The 15,005-nt window shown below is 42.6% G+C and overlaps 1 protein-coding gene across 1 annotated transcript; it reads right to left on the bottom strand.

Moving 5' to 3' along the window:
- Positions 1 to 2,969: 2,969 nt before the first annotated feature.
- cct6a (chaperonin containing TCP1, subunit 6A (zeta 1)) lies at positions 2,970 to 13,960 on the bottom strand. Its single transcript, XM_059541901.1, has 14 exons — positions 13,737 to 13,960; positions 12,859 to 12,922; positions 11,605 to 11,739; positions 11,356 to 11,529; positions 11,111 to 11,214; positions 10,845 to 10,955; positions 10,590 to 10,749; positions 10,347 to 10,429; positions 9,817 to 9,913; positions 9,577 to 9,724; positions 4,343 to 4,476; positions 4,136 to 4,238; positions 3,763 to 3,835; positions 2,970 to 3,243 (listed from the first exon to the last, which is right to left on the bottom strand). The coding sequence occupies exons 1-14, from the start codon at positions 13,871 to 13,873 to the stop codon at positions 3,171 to 3,173; spliced, it is 1,596 nt and encodes a 531-aa protein (XP_059397884.1). The 5' UTR covers positions 13,874 to 13,960; the 3' UTR covers positions 2,970 to 3,170.
- Between the last annotated feature and the right edge of the window lie 1,045 nt (positions 13,961 to 15,005).

Genomic DNA, 15,005 nt, shown 5'->3' with positions numbered 1-15,005 from the left:
AAAAGCATATACATCAACTTAAATACAGTTATCTAATAAGCATGTGACGTATTCTGTGTAATAAACCCCTGAAACATTGGTGTTTTTTTTAAACTGCTGTCTCTTTGTATATGATGATAGTTTTCTCAAAATAAGTAAAATGCACATGAAGTGACACAGAGCAGTTCTAGAAATGATGTTTATGTGCTCGTGTACTCCTATATTGAGATGGCAGAGGTTGAAAACACTGCGAGCTTCAGTAGGCCTATGTGTAGTAAATGAAACCGTGTCTTTGCCATTAATTTACAGCAGGGGCGGACTGGGAAAAAAATTCAGACTGGAAAATTCAAACTCATACAAACAAATTCATGGACAAAACTATTTTTTTGTATGGACCTGACATAAAAAATGTTTAAATCTTTAATTTGGGGACATGCAAAATAATTAAAAGTTCTCTCCTGAACTGCACCTTCACTTCCATTTTTCTCTTCAGTCTCTTTATTTTGCTCTGTTATCCATCTCTCTCATGACTTTAATACTCAAGATTGAACAAAACTATACTTTACAATACAATACTCTACAATACTACAATATCTTTATAGAAAAATCCTAATACTGTACACGAGTCATGTTTTTCCCTTACAAAAATTAACCATGCTTTTATTAGCCTATATAAAAGTAAAATAACCTTGTTATGTTTTTGTTTTTTTGCAAATGGATTTGTATTTATTTTTAAATAAATACATTTGTAAAATAATTTTACATTTTTGGTTACCACATTTAAACAATAGTAACCATTTTCTCTGGATTTATAGTTACCCTGAGCAGTAGTTCTGCTTCTCTGCTCCAGCAGTCCTCTCTCTCTCTCTCTCTCTCTCTCCCCTCTCTCTCTCTCTCTCTCTCTCTCTCTCTCTCGCATTGATTACTCTGAGTCTGATCCAAACCGTTTGGCGGAGGCGCGGAGAGCGCGCGAGTCACAACTAACACTTCATGACTTATTAGAGATTTAATTATCAAATGGCGGATTCGCAAATGATCGCTTTAGTACATTCGGCAGGCAATTATACAATAATGATATTAAATAGCGGGCAAAATCGGCTGCCAGGCCACCGGGAATTGTCCCGGTTCTCCCGGTGTCCAGTCCGCGCCTGATTTCCACAGACACGCAGAATGTCCAAGTCATATATTGAATTTTTGGGGCTTTATATTCACAGACACTAATCGATGTCATGTTTTGATTCAAGTGTACTGACCTACTTTTGTCATCCAAAATGTGGCATATTCCGTCCGCGTTAGGCATTTCGTTTTTATGACTGGATTCTACGAACCAGACTGTATTTCCGCATCCCGGAAATGATTAGGGCGGTATGTCTCAGAATAGTCAGTGCAATTTGGGAAAGAAATTAGTTAAATCTGTATGTGGATGTGTGTAAATATTCAAATGTAATCCCCTTTGTAATCGTTAAAAATTTCATAAGTAACTGTAATTTAATTACTCATTTTTTCTTAGTAACTGTAACTAATTACAGTTACAATAATGTTGTAATTAAATTACGTAACGCCGTTACATGTAACTAGTTACTCCCCAACACTGTATGCAGATGATACAACATTATATCTAGCAGCGACATCAATTGATAAATTACCTGTGGATTTAGATGAGGAGTTACAATCAGTGGTAAAGTGGGTACAGAATAATAAGATGGTTCTAAATTTGGCAAAAACTAAAAGTATTGTGTTTGTTTTAATTTCTAAACTTAAAACCACAACTAAATTTGTCTGTAAAGAGTGTGCCTATTGAACAGGTAGAGGAAGTTGGGAGTTCTTCTAGTTATCCTAGTAGGCTGAAGTGGTTAAAACAGAACATATGGTAATAGTTATGGGAAGAGGCCTATCAGTTATACAGAGATGAGCACAATTTTGTACCACAGTATTGCATCTCTCAAGTTGTGCAAACTAATTCTGAACTGTAAGAGAGGGATTAATATTTTGAGAATGCACAAAACTTTAGGTTGGCTACAGGTGAAGGATAGGGTAAATGTTTTTCTGCTATGTTTTATAAGAAAAATTTCAGTATCGAGAGATCCATGTGTTTTGTACTCTAAACTTTTGTATTGTAATGCATGTCATAAATTTAACACTAGGCATGCATTAAAAGGATATTTTTTGCTTCTCGTTTCAAAAACGAATGTAAAGCAATGGACTGTAATGTACAGAGGAATGAAAATATGGAATGAATTGCCATCGAATATTACGTAAAAAAAATTGTTAAAAGAAATATTTAATGGTATAGTACTATTTTTTTAATGATTTTTGGGTTTGTATTTTTTATTGTATCATTTTTTGTAATGTATTAATGTAATGTAATTTTGTTTTACTTGTCAGACCACAGGAAGAATAGCCTTGGTAGTGGCTAATGGGGATCCAAATAAACAAAATTCAATACACGCTTGTTTTATTTGTATAATGATTTTACAATCCAACTGCAAATGTTTGAATGAAGTGTAAATTAATCTACAAATAATTAAATACCATCAAAAATAAAGGTTCTGTAATATTATTTCCAGTCCTTGTTTTCTGTGTTATTAAGCAGGCCTCGACAAATGGGTTTTAATTCTTTTGTATTATCTGAATAAAAAAAAAAATATATTAATAAAAATGTCCATCTTTTCTACTCCGAGGATAACTAAGGGACTCAGATGCTCCAGAAGGCAACACGATGCATTTAGAGCTGGAGGGTATAAACTTTCTGAATTGGATTAGATTAAATTGTCCTTATTTCGTCTTCTGGGAAACTTATGTATTTATGCAGCTTCTGTGAAGTGCTAAATGAAAAAAATATTATCTTTGATCAAAATAAGACTGTATTCAGACCAGATTTTTATTGACAAAGTGCATGAATTTAGAAGGTGAATTATGCACTCAAACGGGTATATTGTTGATTTGACTCAAACATGCTAAAACATTCAGACACAAAAAAAGCAAACTGATTAATGGGTGTAAAGAAAAGCGTGTATTGCAATTCAGTGCATCTGTAACACAACCTCTAACATAAACCTACTGACTGCAGGGGAGAAACATTTCCTAGCTCATAAATACAATGACAACAGTATGGGATTGTAGTCTTGAGTCCAGACAGGATGACTTCGTTCTCCTCTCTGAACTAGCCGTTTCTTGATGGAGGAGCAGATTTAGCCTTTAAGAGAAGACATGCCGGCTCTCATGATCTCATCCACAAGGAGGATGTTACTGGCGATGACAGTGCTGTGCAGACGAGAGAGAGAGAGACAGATGAGATAACAGACTAACATTTGGAAACAGTGGCACTAAATATTATGAAAAAAAAAAAAAAACCTTCTTGTTTAGCTGGGTGTATTTTGCGTTTGCTGCTTTAGGCCTATCATGAATAACTATGACACTGAAACCGCCAGTAGGCGGCAGCAAAACCGTAATGAGTGATTCACTGAATCATTTGTTCAAATGATTTGCTCAAAACAGCCAATTAGTTTAGAAACAGAGCAAGCAATTGTCTTCATGACTGTATTATTGATTCGTTCATAGATTAATTTAGAAACAAAACACAGCTGTGTCAGTCCCATAGTCAGTTCCCCTCTGAGACACATTCATATAAACTATTTCAATTTTATAACAATTTGTTTGGCATCTCAACCGTTTTGAATCGCCATGTATTTTAATTGATTTTCAGCCGGCTCGTGGATAATGGTCACATCTCTAGTGATCATCAGTGATGTGTTGGTCAGTCACGTGATCTCCTGGACTCACCAGGAGTGAAGCAGCTGCTTTTTCACACTGTAGTTATCCCACACACCGACCTCTCCTGCGATCATAGGTTCACCTGCACACAGAACACACCACACTGATGTGTTACAGCCGGAGGAACACACACCAGTACCAGCATGTCAAACTGATTCACAGGTGCAAGACATTCACAAAAATCTGAGGGCTATTGCCACAAATATACCCCAGAGACTTAAAACATGTAGGTAAATCTTATTGCTACTGTAAATATCCTTGATAATTTAGTGAATAATGTGTCTTTAATGAGATTTTTACATTATTGTTCATCTTTAAACACTCGAGTGAAATACACAAATGTCAAAATAATTGCTATAATGTGAGCCGTCTCTCCACGTGCCTGTGCTCAGATCCACTCCCACCAGCTCTCCAGTCTCTTTGAGTTCACTCTGCAGCTTCACTAGAGTCTCTTGAGGATCGAAGCCTGAATTCTGAGCCAGAACCTTAAAGAAGATGAACTTAAGTCATTCAAAGGCACCTTTACACAAGAAGGCTGTCAATTCACATTTAAGATGTATTTTTAAAAGTGACTTCTGTTTTGCAGTACCTTAGGGATGATGAGGAGGGCATCAGCAAACGCCTGCACACCCAGCTGGGCTCGGCCCTTCACTTTGGGCTTGTGTTTAACCAGCGCATCCGCCAAAGCCACCTCGAACGCACCACCCCCCGGCACTACTGAACCTGTGAGAACACCAGAAGAATACTCAACAATTCTGATAAAGAATTAAATATTTTCTTTAAAAGAGTGGGAATGAATGTGTTAAAGGTATATAGACATTTAAAATGTATATACTTAAGTTGCAAGTTTGGGGAAGTCGTGGCCTAATGGTTAGAGAGTCGGACTCCCAATCGAAAGGTTGTGAGTTCGAGTCCCGGGCCGGCAGGAATTGTGGGTGGGGGGAGTGCATGTACAGTTCTCTCTCCACCTTCAATACCACGACTTAGGTGCCCTTGAGCAAGGCATTGAACCCCCAACTGCTCCCCGGGCGCCGCAGCATAAATGGCTGCCCACTGCTCCGGGTGTGTGCTCACAGTGTGTGTGTGTGTGTTCACTGCTCTGTGTGTGTGTGCACTTCGGATGGGTTAAATGCAGAGCACAAATTCTGAGTATGGGTCACCATACTTGGCTGAATGTCATGTCACTTTCACTTTTTTTCACTTTCAATTAACTATGCAGGGAAAGGGAACAAATGTAGGCTAAAACTATCCAAGTTTTATCCAAAACTATCCTAGACCAAAGTTATCACCTTTACAGCGTTCGTGACATTAACATAAACTGCCAGTGTTATGATTGGCTAACGTCACCGCATAAGAAAAAGTGACAACACGTCGATAACGCATGTCAGCAAAGTGTTTAAAAAAAAATCCAAATTAAATACAGTAGAGAGCATCAGTGAATATAAAATGATTTGTATGTTTAACAACACAAAGCTTCTGCCTGAAGTAGACAGGTCTCAGCAGTCAACCTACTGAGGGCCAGCGGGGGGGATCCGTCAACCTACTGAGGGCCAGTGGGGGGGATCTGTCAACCTACTGAGGGCCAGTGGGGGGAACCGTCAACCTACTGAGGGCCAGCGGGGGGGATCCGTCAACCTACTGAGGGCCAGCGGGGGGGGATCCGTAAACCCACTGAGGGCCAGCGGGGGGGGGATCCGTCAACCTACTGAGGGCCAGCGGGGGGGATCAGTCAACCTACTGAGGGCCAGCGGAGGGATCCGTCAACCTACTGAGGGCCAGCGGGGTGGATCCGTCAACCTACTGAGGGCCAGTGGGGGGGGATCCGTCAACCTACTGAGGGCCAGCGGGGGGATCCGTCAACCTACTGAGGGCCAGCGGGGTGGATCCGTCAACCTACTGAGGGCCAGCGGGGGGGATACGTCAACCTACTGAGGGCCAGCGGGGGGGATACGTCAACCTACTGAGGGCCAGCGGGGGCATCCGTCAACCTACTGAGGGCCAGCGGGGTGGATCCGTCAACCTACTGAGGGCCAGTGGGGGGGGATCCGTCAACCTACTGAGGGCCAGCGGGGGGATCCGTCAACCTACTGAGGGCCAGCGGGGGGGATCCGTCAACCTACTGAGGGCCAGCGGGGGGATCCGTCAACCTACTGAGGGCCAGTTGGGGGGGGGGGGGATCCGTCAACCTACTGAGGGCCAGTGGGGGGGGATCCGTCAACCTACTGAGGGCCAGTGGGGGGGGATCCGTCAACCTACTGAGGGCCAGCGGGGGGATCCGTCAACCTACTGAGGGCCAGTGGGGTGGATCCGTCAACCTACTGAGGGCCAGTGGGGGGGGATCCGTCAACCTACTGAGGGCCAAAGGGGGGATCCGTCAACCTACTGAGGGCCAGTGGGGGGGATCCGTCAACCTACTGAGGGCCAGTGGGGTGGATCCGTCAACCTACTGAGGGCCAGTGGGGTGGATCCGTCAACCTACTGAGGGCCAGTGGGGTGGATCCGTCAACCTACTGAGGGCCAGTGGGGGGGGATCCGTCAACCTACTGAGGACCAGCGGGGGGGATCCGTCAACCTACTGAGGACCAGCGGGGGGGATCCGTCAACCTTCTGAGGGCCAGTAGGGGGGGATCCGTCAACCTACTGAGGGCCAGTAGGGGGGATCCGTCAACCTACTGAGGGCCAGCAGGGCAGATCCGTCAACCCACTGAGGGCCAGTGGGGGGATCAGTAGGGTTGGGTATCGAGAATCGAGTATCGAGTGGAACCGGGACTAGCTTTGCGATTTTCCCGGTATCGTTCAAAAGTTTTAATTTCCATTCCTAGTTTCAATTCCTAAAGCTTAAAAGAAAGAGAAAAAAAAGTTTCGATTCACAGTCCGCCCGGCGCCGACCGGAAGAAGAAACCGCTGAACACCAACGAAGAAGCGTCCACCGGAAGTTTTGGTATAACGAGCGATCGAACATGGCCAGCGTGCATCGGCGGTCCAAAGTGTGGCTTCACTTTTCGAAACAAAACGAAATCTCGGCAAAATGCAACATTTGCAGCAAGATTGTTTCGTGCATAGGAGGGTTCACGTCAAACATGATAAAGCACCTCTGATGTCATGGAGTGCAAGTAAATGTGTGCCCTGTATTTGACGCGCTGCGCCGACCGTCCTCCGCTGCCTCTTCCTCTGGGTCCGACCCCCAGCCTGGCAACCTACTGAGGGCCAGTTGGGGGGGATCTGTAAACCCACTGAGGGCCAGCGGGGGGGGATCCGTCCTACTGAGGGCCAGCGGGGGGGATCCGTCAACCTACTGAGGGCCAGCGGGGGGATCCGTCAACCTACTGAGGGCCAGTTGGGAGGGGATCCGTCAACCTACTGAGGGTTAGTTGGGGGGGGATCCGTCAACCTACTGAGGGTTAGTTGGGGGGGGATCCGTCAACCTACTGAGGGCCAGTGGGGTGGATCCGTCAACCTACTGAGGGCCAGTGGGGGGGGATCCGTCAACCTTCTGAGGGCCAGCGGGGGGATCAGTCAACCTACTGAGGGCCAGCGGGGGGGATCCGTCAACCTACTGAGGGCCAGTGGGGTGGATCCGTCAACCTACTGAGGGCCAGTGGGGGGGGATCCGTTAACCTACTGAGGGCTAGTAGGGGGGATCCGTCAACTTACTGAGGGCCAGTGGGGGGGATCCGTCAACCTACTGAGGGCCAGTAGGGGGGATCCGTCAACCTACTGAGGGCCAGTGGGCGGGATCTGTCAACCTTCTGAGGGCCAGTAGGGGGGATCCGTCAACCTACTGAGGGCCAGTGGGGGGATCAGTAGGGTTGGGTATCGAGAATCGAGTGGAACCGGGACTAGCTTTGCGATTTTCCCGGTATCGTTCAAAAGTTTTAATTTCCATTCCTAGTTTCAATTCCTAAAGCTTAAAAGAAAGAGAAAAAAAAGTTTCGATTCACAGTCCGCCCGGCGCCGACCGGAAGAAGAAACCGCTGAACACCAACGAAGAAGCGTCCACCGGAAGTTTTGGTATAACGAGCGATCGAACATGGCCAGCGTGCATCGGCGGTCCAAAGTGTGGCTTCACTTTTCGAAACAAAACGAAATCTCGGCAAAATGCAAGATTGTTTCGTGCATAGGAGGGTGCACGTCAAACATGATAAAGCACCTCTGATGTCATGGAGTGCAAGTAAATGTGTGCCCTGTATTTGACGCGCTGCGCCGACCGTCCTCCGCTGCCTCTTCCTCTGGCTCCGACCCCCAGCCTGGCACTGCAGTGACTACACTGCAGTCCGAATCCGGTAAGTAAAACAATACATACAAAAAATAATATGTCTTGCGCCAACATTGAGGCAGCTAACAAATTAGCCCACGTATTTTTTCATAGACAATTTACAACCTGAGATTGCTACAGTTAGCCAGGCTGATGACTCCAGGACTCCGCGATGTGCTGAGCCTAACGTTACTCCGTTCACCATAGCGGCAAGGGGGAAGATGTCAGTGCAACAAAAGGAAGAGTGCCACAGAAAGGTCACTGCACACATTGTGAAAAGGCTGCATCCATTTTCAGAGGTGGAATCACCAACATTTAGGTTAGTTAAGCAATAACGATAGGGCTAAGCTAATTGATACTGAGCTAGTATAACATGCACCTAGCGTTTCATAACATGTTTGTTTATTTTTGCAGGGACATGGTGAAAACTCTAAACCCAAAATACACACCACCTTCCAGGGATTACATTTCAAACACATTGAGCAAGGTAATGTTTAAGTACCTGCAGTATCATACACTGTCATGTGTAATTGTTTGTGGGTTTTAAAAAATAAAGCTCTCTTGAGGAAAGTGTACCCCGTGAAAATATATTCATAATTAATAATATTTATATAATATTCAAGTTCATAGATTTGATATTTATATTGTAGTTGAAAACAGCCCTGTGAGAAATTCATAGTAAAGTTAAAAGTAAAAAGTTCATAGAATTCAAATTGATGGAGAAGGCCAGACTATTTTCTTCAGAAAGACAGTTGGTTAGCTAAGCTCATTTAAAATATCTTAAACTTTTTTTGACCCTCCCTCTTAAAAGAATCGGAATCGAGAATCGTTGGGAACCAGAATCGAAACAAGGAATCGGAATCGTTCAAATTTAAACGATACCCAACCCTAGGGATCAGTCAACCTACTGAGCGCCAGTGGGGGGATCCGTCAACCTACGGAGGGCCAGCGGGAGGAGCCTATGGTGCAATAATAGGTGTGCTTGACTTTGGCTAGATGTATTGGGAGAGACAGTCATGTCACCTTTATTTATAAAGCACTTTCATCAATCGTCTGACTGTACAGAATGAGCTAGTTAGTGGCACGTGAACCACTTTCGCAATACTTTCATTGTGTACATCACAGTTGCACTGATGCAGTCTCAAATCTGAGAAAATTTCTAACCAGCATGCACTGCTTCAAGCCAGATGCTGTCTGTGCAGAGCTGTCTCAAGTCGGACAAACCTGCTGTCTTGCTCTGGATGCAGTAACATACAAATGTATTTTCTTATATGATGCTGCAAATCCCACCATTTCCAAACGAGCCATATTTGGAGCTTGGTCAAATAAAAGCTCAGTTTATAATGAGGGAGACAGTACAAGCTTTGAAACTCACATGCAGGATATTTCAAAAGGTACAAAGACCTCATGTCACAATCAAGGAAGTTTTGATTTCTAATATCATGACCCTTTGATAGAATTACTAGAATTCTTCTTCAATATGAGCCTGTATATTCTCCTCACTTTTCACTAATCATTATTATACCCAAAATTTTATTGTTGTTGTGTTGTAATGTTGGTCTCCCTACCGTCTTCGATGGCGTTTTTGACGGCTCTGAGGCCATCTCTCACGGCATCTTTGATCTGAGTCAGGGTGTGCTTGTTGGGTCCTTTCACCAGCAGGGTCACGGACCGAGGGTTACCACAATTCTCAATGAATGTGAATTTCTCTTCTCCCTATTATAACAAGGCCAGATAAATGACAATGCACCAATATTTCAGAGAGTTTGTGAGTTCAGTGCCCTCCAGAATAAAAGCCCAGTCCTCACCAGTGTGTGTTCGTAGACGAGCCCCGCATATCCCAAACACTCAGCCGTGAGATCGTCCACAGAGTTCATAGCCACTCCACCACATGCCAGAGTCAGCCTTACGGGAAGACATGTTTTCAAGAGTAAAGGGAAGATGGATATTTCATTTCTCTTTTAAAGCCATTTTGTACTCAAAGATAACAAATAACCAAACAAAAAAGGAAAAAGGTTGCAAGCTCCAAATGAATAATATCCATCAGGCAGACTTTATAGATTTACTCTTTCCTGCCATTGACTGAATTATCCAAAAAGAGTCCTGAATCTCCAGATCAAAACAGTGAATCAGCAGAAACAAACACATTTTTATAAAACTTGCCCACATTCAAGTGTTGATAAATTAATGCATGAACATGCATGAGTTTTTCCGTTTTCTCTTTATTTGTAATTAATTAGCGTAGCTAGCATTTCGTTTACACAAGCAACCCCACAGAATCAAATAGTTAGATTTAAAAATGGATTCAGCACACATCTCCCTGACATTCGTCTCTTACCTCTCCATGTTTCGTCTCTTTGCTCGACGCAGGGCAACGATGCCCTCTTTAGCCAGCGCGTCCAGAGAGAATGGATCAATACCCTGAACACAAGAAATAAACCAGCATAACGTCAGAGATTTAGCTAGCAGTGCAAGCTTAAAGACTGAGACTCTACTGGTCTGCTGGTAATCAATACTATCAATGATGTTTGCCTTAAATAGAGAAAATATTCTAAAAGCTACAAGAATAAGTATAATTTACCTTCTGGTTGATGACCACGAAGCCCTTCTTAGTATCTCCGCACACTTTATTCTTCAGCTCGATTATTTTCATCACGCGATCTTCGATGAACTTCCTCTCGGCCTTCACCAGGTTGTCTCTCTCGCCTGCGCTCTTGTAGAAGAACCCAGAGTTCACTTCTCTGTGAAAACACAACGAGTACGATCACAGATTTAATCATTCACAGAAACACCCAGCAATCTACTGTAAACAAGCATGGACATTCGCACAGCCTACGTCTTCTCGTATTCCAAGGAAACGTTGCAAGTGAGAATGAATGCGTCCTCCACCCTCTTCCTCATGTCAGGATGCCTGGCTCCATGATCCAGCACCAGTCCTCTGATCAGCCTAAGCATTAAACACACAATGACATTAACATATGACTTCAACTGGGAAACAAGGAAGCCAGCCAGGTTTGAAACAACTTCCCATTTTTAATTTCTCCCAAGACATCCATAGAATACATAAATGAAGCCTAATGTCCAAACGAGAGAAGCTCTTACTGTGTATCGCTGTCAGTTTTGTGCTTCATCTCCATGATCTCCACCATGTAGAGGTCGATAGGCTCGTTGGGTTTCCTGATGGCCAGAACAGCATCCACCACAGCCTGAGGAACACAAGGCATGTCAACGTGTCTCAGGGGAACCCAATGTGCACATCAAGAAAGATCTGCACAGTTTTTGGAGATGGACTGTGTTTATATGCATGATTTGTTCTGCCTGTCAGAATTTCAGACGACGTTTCTCACCTCTGTTAATAAATCGGCCAACTCCCTGTGGACCTTGGTTCTGAGGGAGGTGCGGGCGACACTGATGAGCGTCTCTCTGTCCATCTCCTTCACCACCTTCACCTCCTCCAGCACCTCCAGAGCCTTCTCCTTCGCAGCCTCGAAGCCCTCAGCGATCACCCGGGGGTGAAGACCCTGCAGACGGGAACAAGACTGTTTAAAAGCTAGACATAACTTTTACCTCAAGTAGGGCTTGAGTAAGAGAAGCACCTCGGAGACGTAGAGGTCGGCCTGCTTGAGGAGCTCTCCGATGATCAGCACATTGGACGTCGTGCCGTCTCCGGTGATGTCATCCTGGGCCGTGGCCACCTTGGCGATCAACGAGGCAGTGGGATGCTGGATTTGCTGAAAACAAATCAAAAGATTAATGGTGGTGCGCAAGAAATGGCCGGATATTAAAGATTAAGTGGGTTTTTGAATGAAATGCTGTTCAGTTAATATTAAACAAGGATTAGATCGTGCCGTTAAGAGTAAAAACAATCGTCAGGCCGTTGGCGCCTCTGCAGGCTTTTGTCATAATGCATAATTATAATGTGTAATACATTATGCATTTCAACAGTTTTAATAAACCATATGATTACTTCTCATACTTTATTTGTACTAATTATAATTGCTTCATTGCTATTATATAAGCATTTTAAGTCATTTTAAAGGCTATTGTTCACTTGGGTCTATTTTTATTACAACAACAACAAAAAAATCTCAATTATCTGATTACTTGATTAATCAGAATAATTGAGAGATTGAACGTTTACCAAAATAATATTTAGTGACAGCCCTAGTATAAATGTAAACAGTTGGGACAAAACCAGACACACGTCAGTAAATGACATCAGTGCATTGGGTCTTAAAGTGACAGCAGCGCAGAGTTTGATTTTTTTTGTTCTTTGACTTCAGGTTGAGTAATTTATGGGCTAATTTTACATTTTTGGGTGAACTAACCCTTTAAGATAAAAAATAAAAAATATATATTATATTTTTTTGTGCTTTGAACCATTTATAATTCCTGATTCAAAGATTATCATAATCAGTCCTTGCTGTCACTAAAAGGAAGAATGCACTGAAAATCTCAATTCATATGCATTCATTTTACAAAAACTTCAATTTTCGGATCTTACATTTTAATGACAGAAAGCTCTCAGATTAAATTAAAAGTACTGTCATTTGCATTTCAAAGAGTAACTAACGTTCCATGGGTTTGGAAAGACATGAGTGTGAGCAAATGATGACAATTTTCTTTTTTGGGCGAAACTAATTAAACCCAGAATGACACTTTTTAACAGCAGATGATATATTTAGTGATTGGTGTGTATAATAATTAATCAGATGATGATTCAACACGACTGAGCGAAAGCATTCTGAATCAACATCTGAGATTAAACCCAGCGAGACACTGACTCTGCATCAGTCTGATATCTGGATGAAAAACACCAGAGTTTCACAAATCAACACTGCAGATCTTACCATCTCATGCAGAAGAACGTTCCCATCTTTGGTGAGCTTGATGTCTCCTGCGCCGGACACAAGCCTGCGGAAGGAGTTTGGGCTTTCATTAGCAAGAGTATAAGAGGAACACAACTCCACAAACACCACACCTTCAGCAAGTGTGCTTTCACTTCACATCTGCTCACTTCAGAGAGGAAACATTTATAAAATACTCAATTCCTGACTTTGGTTTGCTGAGGCAGGTTTAAAGCACACCTGTAACATCAATGCATCAGTCAAGAACTACACTCAATAAAGAACGATCATTCATTTATGTCTAGAGATGCAGCGGATGAGAGGTGAAGGCCCATGAGAGGAAGATGTGCTAACTGTTCTGTTCCAGTCTGCAAAGACCATTTCACATCATCTGCGTATCCAACACAGAACAGACCTCACCGCTATTCTTTTTTTTTGCGCTGAAAAACCTTCATTGTATTTTAAAAACTTTATAATTCATTTATTCTGAATTTGTGAATTATCTGGTTCATGCATTTTTGGGTTAAACGGATGGATGCAACTAGACATGTGATGAGATACCGACATAATAATAAACAAAAATCCTAATCCATAACATAATTAAAATATGTAGCTCCAGGACATCGGAGGTTCACTGCCATGATGAGTCAGTTGTTAGCTCCGATGCTAGCTACAAAACGTTACTCGTCTCAAAACTTCACTTTCATGTAACTTTCGTTCATAAATATGTTGCTAAACACTGTAATCTGACATTAGCAGCGACGGCTGTGTTCAGATCTGCACCGGTTAACAGTTATCTGATAGCACAGGAGTAACTAACGTTACCGACTGACAAACACGTGCTAACAAAGCCGCTATTAGCTGCTAGCAGACAGACTCACATTTTCATCGTGCCTTTCGGCCCCAGGTTACTCTTCAGCACATCCTGGAGCCCTCGAGCGGCGCTGATGTTCACCGCCAGGGCCGCTTGAGCCCTGGCCACCTCTGCTCTCGGGTTAAGGGCTTTTACTGCGGACATTTTGCTGGGGACCGGAGCACAGCGTCGCGGGAGAAAAGGAAGAGAAGCTCACACGCGCTTCCAGAAGCTTCCTCTGTCTGCGCGCTCCCGGCACCGCCCAAACACGTGACGCGTTCAGATGCCGTGGCCACGCCTTGAAATAAAATATTTTATATATAATTGTATATTATATAATATATTATTATTTTTTAAATCGTTTATATACATGTATTAAAATTGAATTAAATTTTTTATTTTATATATAAATGTTGGCTTGACAATTAATCTTATTAGTGGTTCTATTGTAATCTCACATCAGGGCAGTCAATATATCATACTATTATATCAGACTCAATATTATTATTATTAATAATAATAAATGTTTCTTGAACAGTAAATCGTCACATTAGAATGATTTCTGAAGATCATGTGACACTGAAGACTGGAGGAATGACGCTGAAAATACAGCTGTTTTGTTTAAAAAATGTTTTTGTAGAACATATCTTTTGAGGTTAAACCCCCGTTTCATTTTTTTAGTTTTCTTTACAAAAACACAACTCACCTGATCATTCCCCAGACAGGATGAAAAAAAAAAATAACCAAAAAAAACACACACCAACTGTAAACATATATTGATTTATATCAACCCGTCCTCATAAACATTCCTACATTCCATAATTTCAATTTTTCACAAAGTCCAAAAACACCTCCCAGATATAAAACATTTCCGAGGGTTTCTTCCTCATTACAGCTTTTCAATAACCAAACACTATAAACCGTTTTCCAGCCATCATCAGGCAAAAGTCCACAGCTTTCTTTCTTTCTTTAGTATTCAAACTCAGTGCTCGGTGCACACAACTGGAGATGAACTGAGAAACACCTATTGGTCAAAAACTAATATGCTATTGTATTTATGGGTAATTTTCAACCATTCTGCCTAAAATAATCCAGAAATAAGTCTTAAATGACCTTTTTTTCCAATGCATGTATTAATTCAGTCTGGCTCTTATGTGTCATTGTGTCTTTACACAGAATTCTGTCAGTTTGAGAAAAGCTGCAGTTCCTGATAACCAATGCACACACTTATATGGAAATATTGAACTGTACTGTGCAGTGCCAGCAGAATTATTTCAGTTTGTTTAGCTTGCATATA

Source organism: Carassius carassius, chromosome 47, assembly GCF_963082965.1.
Source record: "Carassius carassius chromosome 47, fCarCar2.1, whole genome shotgun sequence".
In the NCBI taxonomy this organism is placed as follows: Eukaryota; Metazoa; Chordata; class Actinopteri; order Cypriniformes; family Cyprinidae; genus Carassius; species Carassius carassius.
This window is presented reverse-complemented; position numbering and strand designations above follow the sequence as displayed.

Coding starts and splice junctions, on each gene's coding strand:
- cct6a (XM_059541901.1), bottom strand. CDS start 13,873: ATGTCCGCAGTAAAAGCCCTTAACCCGAGAGCAGAGGTGGCCAGGGCT. Junction 4,477..9,576: donor CAAAAACGCCATCGAAGACG/GTAGGGAGACCA, acceptor GTGTTCTCACAG/GTTCAGTAGTGCCGGGGGGT. Junction 4,239..4,342: donor CCCTCCTCATCATCCCTAAG/GTACTGCAAAAC, acceptor ATCTTCTTTAAG/GTTCTGGCTCAGAATTCAGG.